Source organism: Xenopus laevis, chromosome 2S, assembly GCF_017654675.1.
Source record: "Xenopus laevis strain J_2021 chromosome 2S, Xenopus_laevis_v10.1, whole genome shotgun sequence".
NCBI classification, from domain to species: Eukaryota; Metazoa; Chordata; class Amphibia; order Anura; family Pipidae; genus Xenopus; species Xenopus laevis.
The window spans coordinates 35,845,827-35,860,857 of record NC_054374.1 but is presented as its reverse complement, the minus strand read 5'-3'; the positions used below and the strand labels follow the sequence as shown (position 1 = coordinate 35,860,857).

At 39.2% G+C, this 15,031-nt stretch overlaps 1 protein-coding gene across 3 annotated transcripts in view; it reads left to right on the top strand.

Moving 5' to 3' along the window:
• The first annotated feature begins 10,361 nt into the window (after positions 1–10,361).
• The window catches only part of adgrg2.S (adhesion G protein-coupled receptor G2 S homeolog), a 73,729-nt gene continuing 69,059 nt past the window's right edge, over positions 10,362–15,031 (top strand). Inside the window, exons 1-2 of one of the 3 annotated variants that reach the window (XM_041583647.1) lie at positions 10,364–10,553; positions 10,709–10,860. In XM_041583647.1, the coding sequence (XP_041439581.1) occupies positions 10,841–10,860 (20 nt within the window). In that variant the 5' untranslated portion in view covers positions 10,364–10,553; positions 10,709–10,840. Of the gene's footprint in view, positions 10,861–15,031 lie in introns of all 3 variants that reach the window. The other 2 variants (XM_041583648.1, XM_018249086.2) reach the window with 2 other exon arrangements.

Sequence of the window (15,031 nt, the reverse complement as noted above, 5' to 3'; positions counted from 1 at the left end):
CTGACTGATACAGGCTGACTTGCTTTGAAACCTTGTGTGAAGCCTAGTGCCACAAGTAGCAGATCTCAGCCTTTAGATAAATGCAGGCCGAGAATCCACTTCTATTAACTCCCTCCCGATATTGACAACAGTCTCCTGCACTGATGCCAGAAAAAAGATACAAAGTTGCTGAAACTTAATGAAATAAGGCTTTTTGGTAGAGAGACAAGAATACTCTGAGCCTGCACTTACATTCATTTGAACAATTTAAGATAAGCAAAAATACTATTGTAACTATTTAAGATAAGCAAGTCTCTTGGGAGAACTGTGACTCACAACTTAAAGGGCTATTTCACCTTCATTAGCAAAATGGGTGGGAGTAGGTGGGAGGGTTGGGAAGATTGCCTCTCTGAATTTTTTTTAGCAGGGGGGCCCTGCGCTCTAGTTACACCAGGGTTTCCAAAACTTGGCAAATTTTGGAAAATGGAAGTGGTATTTAGGGGATGTAGCCACAAAATGGGCATGGTCAAAATTTTTTTTACTTTTTGTCCCTCTTTCAAATTTACCAATGTTGGGAGGTACAGTACTTCCTTGCCTGAACCCAGATCAATTGATTTGACCCGGGTGCAGACACATGCAGTGGATTTCAGCATAAAAACATGAGATTATGCATTTCATCACCAAAATCCACCAGGTGCGCCTGCGCCCTAGCCCAATGCAATGGATCCGGGTTCAGACAAGGAAGGGGCTAATTCTCGTTGTAGAAGTGGATTCTCTGTCTGCAGATAAAATCAAAATCATCTATGTGTGGTACTAGCCTTACAGCAATGACACACAGGGTACTTTGTTCTCTCCCGCTAGTGACAAGGCACCCAAACATACATTCCCCTCTTGATATATTGAAGTCAACACTTTATAACCATAGGAAAATGTTGAAGAAAGCAGATTCACATATTTACTCCTGACTGCTACATGTCAAGTGTGTTACATGCAACAATTCCAATGGAACCAGAAAGGAAGGTATTTTTGGTCACTGTGGGAGAGGAGATTTCCAGTGAACAACAAAACTTCCCATGTGTCACTGCCTTTAAAGGAACAGTAACCAAAAAGTGTCCTAAAGTAATGAAAATATAATGTACTGTTGTGTTGCACTGGTAAAACTGGTGTATTTGCTTCAGAAACACTACTGTAGTTTATATAAACAAGCTGTTGTGTAGCAATGGGGGCAGCCATTCAAAGCTGAAATAGTAGAAAAGGCACAGGATACCCAGCAGATAACTGATAAGCTCTATAGTGAACATTGGGATTCTAAAGGGCTTATCAGTTATCTATTGTGTATCCTGTGCTTGAATGGCTGCTCCCATGGCTATTCAGCAGCTTGTTTATATAAACCAGGAGTGATTATGCGAGGTCTACTTTTAGTGATATTGTCCCATTATAATCTACATCTATAAAAGGATTGTAAGTATTCTGTTCCATGGAAAATATTATTTACATATTATAGTGATTTAAGAGTGAATTTATATTGCTATATTTTAACAAACAATTATTTCTTATGCAACCTTAACATAATAACTATCTGAATGAAAAGCATAAAACAGGAGGGTGATATAGACAAGCTGTTTGTTGACAGTGTCTTGAGATCTACTGATCACCAGCTAATGGTCTACTGGTGGATCCCGATCTATCTTTTGTAGAAAGGTATAGTAGAGTTTCTATAGCAAACACACCCATTTTATAGTTACTGTTCATCATGGAGGCAATAAATTGAGACTTACCTTTTATTAAAAATTCAAACTTTTTATTAAAATACTTTGATATGGTAAAAAACGATTTACACAAAATCAGTTTAATATAGACCAGCTTTAAATGGCACAGCAAAGTCCACTAAAATGCTTGTGCTGCTTCTAGGAAGATATTTCTTCAAAGAAATCCTCTAAAGTAGGAACTTGATAAAAAATAAAAGCTTGCTTGATAGCATGAAAGAGAAAGGGAAAGGGCACACATTAATTTTTATGAGTTCCTTAAAATGATAAAAATGATGGGGCAGATGCATCAAAGTTTGTTAGAGCTCATCACAGAAAAACTCACCCTCTTTCTATTCATTCCTTTTGGTTTTTACAAATGTATTTATCAATGGAAGGGAAGAGTTCAATATTTGATAAATACCCTTCTAAAAAAGCTCACTTTTGATAAATCTGCCCCCAAACTGTTTATAAGACATTAGTTTTATAGCTTCCCGTACAACCTGTTTACAATGAAAATGGGTTCAATATAGAGCAAAAGAGCAACAAAACGTTCTAAGATATAATCTGAAATGAATAGTTCTTACTCAATGCATTAAAGTGTGTGCATATAGGGAGGGTTTTATCTGAATTTTTCTGATCATTTTATTAAGAAAAGTCCAAGCAAACTAAATTCCACAATTTGACTTTATTTATTATTAAGAAAATATGTTTTAATCAGAGCGGAGGAAAACTTGATAACTCATTTTTTGGGTTTTTTTTCCCAAAAAGTCTGAATTTTTTGGATTTTTGCCTGAAAAGTGCAAAATAATAAGATTTTCTGGCTAATTCCAGTGCAGACCACACCTCTCCCATTGATTTATATACAACCTTGGCAGGTCTGTGATGGAGGATTTTCAGATTCAGACTTTTTCCATCCTCCGGGTATAATAAATCTCACAAAATTCGAGGTTTTTTTATTCCACTAAAAATATGGACTCGCAGTTTTTTGCATTCAGACTTCAATAGATAACTCTCTAAGGGCCAGATTTATCAAGGGTCGAATTTAAAATTTGAATTTTTAAATAAGAATTTTTCACCATCTAAAAAAAGGGTGTTTTTTTGTTGAAAAAACTCAAATCAAATTTGAAACTAATTTGATTTGGATTCTATTCAATTTTGCAGTTTGATCCTATTCACATGAATTTAAAATTGTTACATTTTTTAATACATTTCGATTGGTCGTTTCCCCCCCAAATTTCGAGTTTATGGGAGTTTTTATAAACTCCCATAAACTCTAAATTCGACCCTTGATAAATTTGCCCCTAAGTGTCACAGAGACAATTGTGCTTTATGGCTACTGTATCCAACTGAAGTCTCTCCAAGTAATAAATGTGGCTCTAAGCCTGCTATAAATCTCCATCTATTTCTTTTTACAATTTCATTTCAACAGAATATGTTCCTCAAACATGTTATACTGCATAATTGCCCAATAATCCAGTGCTGCTGTATTTACAATCCCAAAAATCCCTACATAAAAAAGGAAGAGGATGGGAGGAAGTGATTAAAAATCTTGGTACGCACAACCCTGTGATTCACCTCTGGGGTTTTTTAATAAAATGGATTTACATATTACCTATTAAGCAGTGCATACTCTATTTCCTTTGTTGCACTGGTTATTAGTGACGTTGCAGGCGTTTTCATAAAACCAGTACCAGGAAAACACCATGCTATGTATATTTATAGAAAGAGTTCAATCTCTTCTATAGCTTCCTATTCGGGAAACACCGAATCTAGGATTTGGTTTGTGATTTGATCAAGATTCGTCCATTTTCAGTAGGAAAAAAAAATTACGTGACTTTTCGTCACACAAAAAAACTGGGCGCTACTTGCTCAGTTGCCTTTTTCATTTCACTAATTTACAGGTGCCAATTAGGGTTCGGATTCAGTTTGATATTCGGCGTAATCTTTCACTAAGGATTTGGGATTCATCCCTACTTCCTATACAGATAATTACACAGTCATTAACACCATGCCTTGGAAAATGATGATTGCTAGACCCTGCAATTAATGTCATGCCACTGGATGCTTCTGTTAATCAGATCTGAGTTTGTCCTGCACCCGCTCTACAATAGGGAAAGATTATATTTTCTCTCTCATCCTTGTAACTTTATATCTGCTTCAGCATTCAAACTGCAAAGTAGATCACATTCGCTGATTTTACAACTGATTTTGCTCCTTTTCATCATGCAAATCTGAGTCGTGCAATCTATATGTTTCAGGGTCGGACTGGCCCAGCAGGACACCGGGAAAAAACCCAGTGGGCCTGACCCTCGTGGGCCCCGACCCTCGTGGACCCCTGCCCGGTGCCGAGTGGCGTTTGTGCATGCGCAGCCCATGCCACATTCATTCATGCGCGCCGAACCATCGCAGTGGGGGAGTTGGAGGGGGGCCCTGGACAGCAGTCCCGGTGGGCCCTGGGTCCCCCAGTCCGACCCGGATATGTTTGATCTATTTGGTAGAGACCTGGGGTTTCCTAAATAAGGGTCCTCCCTAATTTGGATCACCACATTTTAAGTCTACTAAGAAATTATCTGAACATCAATATGAATTTATTTGGTTTAGTTTTACTCAAATACAAGTTACTGTTTTACATTAGAGAGAAAAAATAAATAATTTAAGAAAACTGAATTTTTTGCTTAAAATGCTTGACATAGATTCTAAGGGAATTTTGATCTTTCTGGATATCTGCTTCTTGGATCCCATGCCAGTTTTACCATCCATCCCTCATACAGTGCTGTGGAGTGTGGAATATATTGATGCTTTATACATAATAACAATAGTACACTCTACAGGGAGACCTACAGTACCTCTCTCATTTTCTTTTGCAATGACTGCAACTTCTTAAACAAGAATTACTCAGCACAGTATAAGTAGGGACTTATGAGGATCCCTGAACAGGAGAACAGCGGAACGGGCATGTCCAATGCAAGGTATCTGTAGAATCAGGCAGGGGCCTACTCCAGAAATCAGTTGCAGGTCAGGGCAATCAGAAATCAGGATCAATGAGAAACCAGGCCAGGAACAAGTTAGGTGCACTCAGGAACTATGAACTATTTGCCCACAAATTGGCATTGAACCCATTTCTTTCCTTGCCCCTAGTAAAATAATGTATATCATTATAAAATATATAACAAAATTGTATTACAAAATGTTATATATAATATACATGGGGACATTTGGGGGCCGATTCACTAACTTCGAGTGAAGGATTCGAAGGTAAAAAGCTTCGAATTTCGAAGTTTTTTTTTGGGCTACTTCGACCATCGAATGGGCTACTTCGACCTTCGACTACGACTATCGAAGGATTCGAAGTAAAAATCGTTCGACTATTCGACCATTCGATAGTCGAAGTACTGTCTCTTTAAAAAAAAAATCGACCCCCTAGTTCGGCAGCTAAAAGCTACCGAAGTCAATGTTAGCCTATGGGGAAGGTCCCCATAGGCTTGCCTAAGTTTTTTTGATCGAAGGATATTCCTTCGATCGTTGGATTTAAATCCTTCGAATCGTTCGATTCGAAGGATTTAATCGTTCGATCGAAGGAATAATCGTTCGATCGTTCGATCGTTCGATCGCAGAATTTGCGCTAAATCCTTCGACTTCGATATTCGAAGTCGAAGGATTTCAACTCCTAGTCGAATATCGAGGGTTAATTAACCCTCGATATTCGACCCTTGATGAATCGGCCCCCCAGTGTTATGTTGGATTAAGCTCCAGAAGCAAATGTCTATTATTAATGTTCATGTCTTCTCTACTTTCCTTTGCTCTATGTCACTGTCCATCTTTTAAGAGTTTGCCTGCTGTACAAGCCACTGTTCTGACGTCTTCTTTCTGCTCCACTGACATATATTGCCTCAGTTCACATTTCTGCAGAAATTCTGTTCTTCTTTTCAAAGAAACAAGAATGATCACACCTTTTAGTTGTGTAATGCGCACTTTAAGAAAATACAGAAGTTGTTTCTTTTGGGTGCCGATGTGTGATTACAGAAAGGGAGGTCAATTCTTAGAACGCATCAGCAGTAATAACAACTTATTCACTAAAACATGGGAAAAAAATTGACCCTGTGAAAAATGTTGTATTAGGGCGCTCAGGGCATTGCAAAATCAGTTGTATTTGTGAAAGCACCTACGGGCACATTTACTAAGCTCGAGTGAAGGATTCGAAGTAAAAAACCTTTGAATTTCAAAGTTTTTTTGGGTGCTTCGACCATCGAATAGGCTACTACGACCTTCAGCTACGACTTCGAACGATTCGAACTAAAAATCGTTCGACTATTCGACCATTTGATAGTCGAAGTACTGTCTCTTTAAAAAAAAAGTCAGACTACATACTTCGGTAGTTTAAACCTACTGAGCTACAATGTTAGCCTATGGGGACCTTCCCCATTATTTTTTAGGGTTTTATGATCAAAGGAAAATCGATTAAAATCCTTTGAATCTTTTTTCCTTCAATCGATCGATCGTAGTATTTGCAGTAAAACCTTCGACTTCGATATTCGAAGTCGACAGATTTTACTTCGAGGGTCGAATTTGAGGGTTAATTAACCCTCGATATTCGACCCTTAGTAAATGTGCCCCCTAATGTCATAAATTGTACCTCCCTGAGGGAGAGAAAATAGCAATATAATACAATAATAAATAACATTCTTGATAAAAAGGGAAGATTTATGCCATAATCTGGTTTCCCTAGCCCTAGTGCATGGGCTATGGGGTCCGTTTACTAAAGTGCGGTAAATCTGACTTTAAGTTTCCGCATGTTATCTCTGAGAATGGTTTTACGCCAGAATATTCGCAGCGACTAAGTTTACTAAACAGCGATACGCTCAGAAGTCATTGCGATCACTTGCGGTAACTACGTTAAGGAACCATCTTACGTAAGCGGTAATTTTTGCGAGTTGCGAATTTTCTGTCGAAAAATTAAGTTTTTGCGAATATTTATGCTATAAAATAGTCTTGTTTTATGGCGGTTATTATGGCAGTTTTTACTGTGACATTTATGGCCAGAAATGCACCTTCAAAACTCATAAACTTTATTGACTGATGATTATACCATCCAACAACATTACCAGAGTAACACCAATCAAACATGTATGCATCATATAAACCCTTCTGCCAATAGAATCATATGAACAAGAAATTATACCAGTTAATTAATCTCTTTGCTTCATAGAAATGCACAGTTTAATGTAGCCAATCACAATGAAACCAAAAAAGTGTAGAGGCTGACGAATCCTTGGACTGTGATGCCGCTGCCAATAATACGACTCTGAGCTGAAACTGCTGCTGTTGCAACAGATAGAAGCAGAAGCCAAAACCTCTTGTCAGCAATAGCTACAGATCTGTCTCCTGTCAGCAAAGAATGATGGGTAAAAAAAAACAGTATTATGGGATATTTCCTGCCCCTTGAGAATTTTCTGGCGAAAAAAATACTTTTACGCCACTACATAGGTGGCGGTATAAGTTTGCGAATATTCTGGCGTTAATTTTGTGTTTCGCACATTTCGCTGTTTAGTAAACCATGCGTTAATGTGTACGTAGCGTTATTTTCAGCGATTGCGATAACTGTCAAACAATTATTCTTGCGCAAGAAAATTCGCAAATTTATATTTACCGCAGGTTAGTAAACTGGCGATAACATATTTGGCGAAAATTCTGTCTATATATTGTGCGAATATTTTTAACGCACTTTAGTAGACGGACCCCTATATGACCAGATCCAAACTCTCCACATACTTTTGGGATGAGCTCAATTTTTTCAGGGCTTTAAATCTCCCCACTTACCTTCTCCATTATAGAGGAACACCAAACAAGGAATAAAGTTACATTATTTTAAAGTTATTTGTAGATGTTATAGCTATAAAATGCAGTATTTTTCTGGGTCAGTGTGAATTTGTCTGAATCCAGTGACTTGATTGACTTTCAGCTGTCAATGTGCATATGTGGTAGATTACAGTTTGAATTAAGGTACTGTCATGTTTGGCAAATCCAGTCTTCAGAATAATTTCTGGGTAAACACTTTGCATTTGTTAGGATTATATGTCTACCAGAGGTCCCTACTCCATGAAAGACTATGGATGAGCTTTAACTAGTTCCTCTGATGAGGGACAGGTATTTCCTCCTTATTTAAACAAACATAGAATTCCTGTAGTAGGAAATGTGCTGCTGGTATCAAGAGGCTATGTTACATTTACAAAAAATACTGATACTGTGAGGGGCAAATGGAACATCTTTTCTTCTTATTCTGGGGCTGCTCAGTAATACAACCCTTTGGGAGAAATCTCATCTCATCCAGTCTGACATTGTCACAGCTATGGCACTGACACCATTCACTATAATAACTGCCAATCAAGTTTAAGGGGCAGATTTATCAACCGCAGGATTTTATTTCAACCGCAGGATACCCAAATTCGCTGAAAAAACTTCGAATTCGATATTCGAAGTCAAAGTATTTTAATTCGATGGTCGAATTTCGAAGTATTTTTATCTTCGAAATTCGATCCTTGATAAATCTGCCCCGTAATGTAATTATGCCAGTTCTGTATGCCAACAGAATTTTGAGTGATAACTATTGAAAAGACCTGTGACTACTATTGATACAATAATTGCTAATACTCCAGAGATGCTGCAGAGAAATGTATCAACAAATTATTTCTGGGGAACAATCTGAAAACAACTCGGCTAACAAAAAGTGTTTGGAAGGTGAACCAACCCTATTTGGTGTAATTAGCTTAAAACCATAGACTAACCAAGACTAAGCACCAGAGCTTCCTAGAAAAATACAAATTTGGCCCACAATAAACCTTTCCCCTAGAAGGTGCACCTCGAACTGTCAGGAGAAACTCAGGGTTCATTTATGACCACAAACTCCTTTTGTTCCAAATAAAGGTGCTGAGCACCTAATTGAGTGGGGGAAACCCGAAACTATCTCCATCTCCTGACCAGGCTGTGGCTCTAGGGTTCCCTTAGCACCATGTGTCAATCCCTGCAATGCATTTGTGCCAAAAAAAAATAGGGCTCACACATCACTCGTACATCGAACTCTGGAAATGGACAGACTTTGAAAATGTTCTGCACAGTTGCGCCCAATTTATGACAAAGCGCACACGCAGTTGCATTAATTTTGGCAAATTGGTTACAATTGTGACAGGCACAGCAAATGATGCTCCTCTGTGCCCGTAATGACAAAAATTCTGGGGGAAAAAACCCTGCATTGCAGGGGAAAAAATTGAGATTGCGCTCGAAATTGCACTTTGCCCACTGCACTTGCGAATGAGCCCTATTGTGTCTCTGGTTGTTTCTGGCTGTGAATTCTGCACTTTACTATGTTAAGTAAGGTGCAATCAGTAAGAGGGGCATTTCAGCATGTTCAACAAAATCAGAGGTAAAACAAATGCTTTATGCAATCAAATTCAGCTTTGAAACATCTCTGTGCAGTGTCGGACTGGCCCGGGAAAATACCCGGTGGGCCCCGACCCTAGTGGGCCCCCCCCGGGCCAGACCCCCTCTCCCAACCAGTTTTTTAAAAAAAATTTCGGTGCATCGCAGCGCCGTTTGCGCATGCATGCCGAGCGTCATTTATGCGCTGCCTGGGCAATTCGCCTAGGTATCGGGGGCCAGAGGGGGGCCCTGGACACCAGTCCCGGTGGGCCCCGGGCCCCCCAGTCCGACCCTGTCTCTGTGTTAATGTGTAGCAGCAGTGATAAACTCTAACATACTAGCTGTAGAAGGGCTGAACTCCATGGAATGATTCCAAACGCAGGCAACAAGTCGTAGGCGCCGAATATAATGGGAGTGACAGAAATATCGCAGGTACAAACTACAGACAACACGTCTGTCAGATAGACACGCGTGCAGCGTTCACATCTAACAGTTGTGTCATGTCGGATACATGCAGGGGTGCTTCGCCAATGAGGCGAGTTGAGGGTGTTGCCTCAGGCGGCAGCTCCCCGCTAGGTACCAGGGGCAGCAAAAATGCTGCTCCTGGTACTTTAAGAGCGAATTTCCAGGGGAGGGGGGGCAGCAGCAACAGCTCGAGGTCCTGTATAAGTCAATGGGGAAGGTTCCAGTGTCTGTGCTGATGTCTGTACTGATATCCGATGATTTTGAGGTTTCGTTGCAAAAAACTCGGAGTTTTCAGGGGAAAGCTCTGAAGTTTGCCCGACCCTATTTTTTCAGGCTTTTTTCTTCATAAATAAGGTCCATTCGGGAATTCTGAGTTGCTCAAAGTTTGATATTAAAAATACTGAGATAAATTCGGACCTTGATAAATAACCCCCTTAGAATTATGAATAATGGCTAAAATTCTCTATATAAAAAGTGATAATTCAAAAATGATGTTCATTTATTAAGAGCAAGTTTTGTCCCAGTTTTGAGGAATATCTGAACCATTTCCCAGTCCAGGAATGGCACCCTTGGGTGATATATGCTTCCAAAGAAGATGACCTGGCTGCCTCCTTATATTTGTTTCAGGATAGATGGTGGACCTTGGTGGCTGGTGAAGTCATGTACACCCGTATGAAGTAAACCTATTGAGAGAAGAGGTTCCTGCCTGTGCAGTATGAGAATAACTCAGCAAGCCCGAACATTGAGTAAATGGAGTGAAGAAACAGCAGGACACACCCAGTCCCTCCTCTCTCAACTGCTCAGCTGCTCAGCTGCTCAAACCCGAAGGACTTCAGAGCTTTGCTGCACATGCACATGCAAGCTGGGGACTTAAATACATAGCAAATCAGCCTGATTCTACCACCCGCGGGACAGTCACACACGGGGACCCTGCAGGACTGTACCAAGGTACATACCCACTTATATACACAAGGTGCCTAGCCATTCAGTTAACAGCTGGACTGACACATCTGATTCTGGATTTGTTTCAGTGCCTCATGTCTACAAACTATGTTACAGCATGTACCAATGGTATCTAAACAACCTGTTCTCATACATAACAGCTAGATAACCACACATTCAGCCACTCTTCTCGGAGGATACTCAGAACTTCATCACATCAAAAAAAGGGAGAAAAAACCCAAACACCAGAGCAAAGAAGTGGAGGAATGATATAAACTGTCACAACGTTGGACATGCCCCTGGCCATTCACAGGTTAGTCTATGCTTGGCACTACTGCTAGCTGATACCATTTCATGTGAACAATTCAAACAACTCATTGTAAACTTTTAAAAACAAATGAATTGTTTGCTTTACTATTTTCGTTGAGTAAGCCAAACCATATCTAAGAGAGAAAGTGGTTGAAATTGCGAGCCACAAATCTGGCCACAAGAGAAACCTTGAATCACTGGAGGCTATTAATGGAATTCATTTGGATGTTGACAGAGCAGCCAACAAATATTAATAGTATGCAGCTATTAGTACACAGTAATTTATGTTTTTTATGTTTCTCTGGAGCTTCAGAAAAATTGGGAGACACTAAAAACAAAGCTTTAATAAATTGTAGTTCCATTTTATGTAAGAGTTGTCTCCAAAATAGAGTTTCATGCATCTAATTGAATCCAAAGGCTCTCAGGGGATACTGGGAGTTGTAGTTTAATACGTGAACAATTGTGTTTAATAAGTAGTTACTGGGGAACATTCATTAGCAGAGACAGAAACTGTGACACATCACACTGACATCCAGGGCAAATAATACTGGCACAGCATTCCAAATGACCAGTCTGAGCAGAAAGGAAGGAAAATGTTACATATTTATGGCAAGGGTTTGCTGGAAAACCTGGACTATCATCTGGGCAGAGAGATCTGCTTTTGTAAAGCCTTGGGACATATTATAACAGCTTTTTAAGGAGTGTAAATCCAACACAGCTATTTTATAGTCTGATTTCTCTTCATTTCTTCACGGTATAAACACTTCAGTTAAATATCCAAACCGTCAATGATATTGAATGTGAAACAACATCTCCTTTTTAAAATAAAAAATAATTTTTAATCATGTGAATTGTTTAGATTTAATAAATTGTTCCAGAGTAGAAAATAATTGTCCATATCCGTCTACCTAACATACAATGCACATGGGGTGCAAAGATAATGCTTGGGGCTGCTGCACAATAGATAGGTTGGTGTGCAATTGTTCAAACACGTTCTGATGATTAACGCAGGTATTGGGTTTGTTAGCAGGAAAGGTTTGAGAAATGGGGAAGATATAAAACTGCAATTCTCCAGATCAATATTTGATAAATCAGTGTTACACACAGGGCAGTTTATATATCTAGGCACCTATATAAATATAAGAAATCATAAAAAAAAAATGTTTTAGTAAAAAATAAAAAAATAAAAAAAACCTCCCAGGCTGCTGCAGGAGACAAATCCAGTGGGGGGGGGGGGTGAGCGCTTATCAGCAGAAGTGATGTCATAAGTTGTGTGTATGATGTCACACTGCTGCAAAGGGGGGCACGCTGAGGTCCAGTGTACAGGGTGGCACTGAACCCAAATGCAGTGATGGCTAGTGATTTATATAGTGGAGGTCATTTATGCAACTTTCATAAAGTCTTACTATGTCAGGAAGCATTACTATTCTTCTGTGAGCTTCATTACTACTAGGTGGGATTTTATTATCACAGCTGATGTGGAATAACACAACAATGGGAAGGGCACATGGACTTTTCCCTAAGGGAAATCATAACCAGGGGTTGCGTCAAAAGTTTATCTGCTATCCATGAATGTTGAAGGGTGATAGCTCAAAAGCCCAAAAAGTAAAATCCAAGTATGTGCCTTTAGTATTTATATCGCAATTGGTATGGAGCAGCCTGTGACTTTGGAGCAGCCTCAAATAAGTGCATGATACACTGAGGTCTTTTTTGTTATAGATGATATAAAATGCCTCCTACAATGTGAGCAGTATGGCATCTCATCCTTATAAATTCAAATAACCATAGAAATGCAATGTTTTGTACTCTTTATCTACTGAAGGTCAAAGGCAAGGTTTAGTAGCATGGAGAGGGCCTTCAGCTGATTATGCCTAGAACTTCTTCTAATTTGTACATAAGTCAGATTTTAAGCAGTGGCAAGGTAGTGCAGTCACTTAGCGGCTTTGATCGGAATGATTCATTACGGATCAATCAATTTAACGACTGAATTTCCCAGAGAGTGCAGGTTGAACTGTCAAGAAAGCAGATTTCATCCAAATCAATATTTTATTGACATTGATTGAATCCACTGAAACTTACAACAAGATTTAACATTGCCATTAGCCTTTTGATAGCTAAGAACAGTCAGTCGTTGGCAAGTTGCAGGATTTACTATTTGATCTTTGATAAACGTGCCCTTTTAGTTGTTATACAGTATGGGGCTGATTTATTAAGATTTTTATGGTCAAAACTGTCAAATTCGACAAGGGAGTTATCCAAACTCGATTCAAATTTCGAGATTTTTCAGATTCAGGCCCTTTAAGAATTCAAATTTGACTATTCACCACCTAGAACCTGCTTAATTACTATTTAAGTCAATGGGAGAGGTCCAGGGATCAATTTGGAGATGTTTGCAGCTTTCCCGACATTCAAGTTTTTTCCGGAGAAAAAACTAGTATCGAGTTTGATCGAATTCGAATCGAATTCGATTCTAGTTTTCGGGTTGTGTAAATTCGTCTTGAGTTTTGAAAATTTGATTTTATTGATAAATTTCCCCCAGTTGACTTTCGAATTAATTCGAATTTTGGGGAGTTTAAAATACTTACATGAATTCAAATTTGACCTTTGATAAATGTGCCCCCATGTGTGTATATTGTTGTAGTAGATTCAAATGTATGAGACCATATTGAAACCAAGCAATGATGGGAGTTGCAGTTTAATGACAGATGAATTACCACAAGCACTGAGACCCCCTTTAGAAATGACTACTGTACATACAGTAAGATAAATACACAACCTGTGCTCACAAAGAGGAACCCACAAAAACTAATAATAATTAGCTGTAGAGAAGGCGTCTGTAAATTCTCATGGTCAAAAATACTCCTCACTGAGCATAAAGTTTCTTTATTCTCTGAAGTGCAGTTATTGATTATGCAATAAAACAGGTTCTGTTCTATAGCGTTCCAGAATGACTTCATTCTGACTCTGTGTATGTGCATATGTATAAGCATGAATGTACGGGAAATCATTAGGAAGCCAGAGCTTCTCAATGTTCCAAAAATATATCGGTGCCCTTAGTAGAGTACTGTAACATACACGTCAATCAGGAACCTTTGAAGGCAGTGGATACACTCAGACGCACATTGCAGAACCAGCAAGGAATTGGTTTGTTTGGTAGTAACAAGTCTGAAATAAGGTACCGGTAAGGATTAGGCAAAAAACGTTGTCACAAACAGGCAAAAAGGGTCAAGGCAGATGTCAAGAATCAAAGTCAAAAAACAGGCAGGAGTCAAAAAACAGAATTTTCCAATAGAATATAATGCTTCAGCGGGGTCTGTAAATAGAAGCCAGCTTGTGCATTTTCATAATGGAGAATTGCCTTTTAAAGGGAATTAGGCGCCACAAATTCAAATTCATGATGCCCAGCGTCAAACGCAAGGGGAACCGACGCCAGTGTCACTTTGACACATGTGACGTCAGTGATGGACGCACCTGCCCCCTCAGCCGTTAAGAGACACCTGGGAGGTAGGAACGCTAGGGAATCTCCCGGCGCATCTTACAATTACTTTTCTCCCACAGTTACTTATTGATAAGCATATATTAGCATATATTATATAAGTCGTAGCAGAAAGAATAAGTTGCACTCGACGACTGGATTGGAGGATACTCCGCATAAATAAAAGTTTGGAGGTACCTCCGTGTACACCAATCCAGTCGTCGAGTGCAACTTATTCTTTCTGCTACGTATTATGCTCACGTAGGGTCACATGATTGTTTTCAAGTCTGCACCAACCGGAATATTCCCTGTAGTTTTCTCATTCATAACCGAGTGTATCAAACCTTTTTTCCTCTTTGGCTGTTTTATATAAGTCCACCATCCTCCCAAAAACATGAGTGATGAAAGGTTCATAACTAACTGCATACTGTAGGCTCGCAAAAGTGATTTGGCTGATAATATATAACCAGCCAAGTTGTCTAATAACATATAACCTGGTTTGATAACTGTTATCTCACTGTGCAGTTCCATTATTATTGTTAGAGGAACCAAGAGCTGTCAGGAACAGGTGAACTGGTGTGAAAATTGAGATTAAAAGCTTGGTTTGTTTAGCGGGTATTGTTCTTAGTAGGAAGTGAGGCAGATAAAAATCAGCAATTCATGCCACCATTGTTCTGTGAACCATTGACATTGTTGTTAT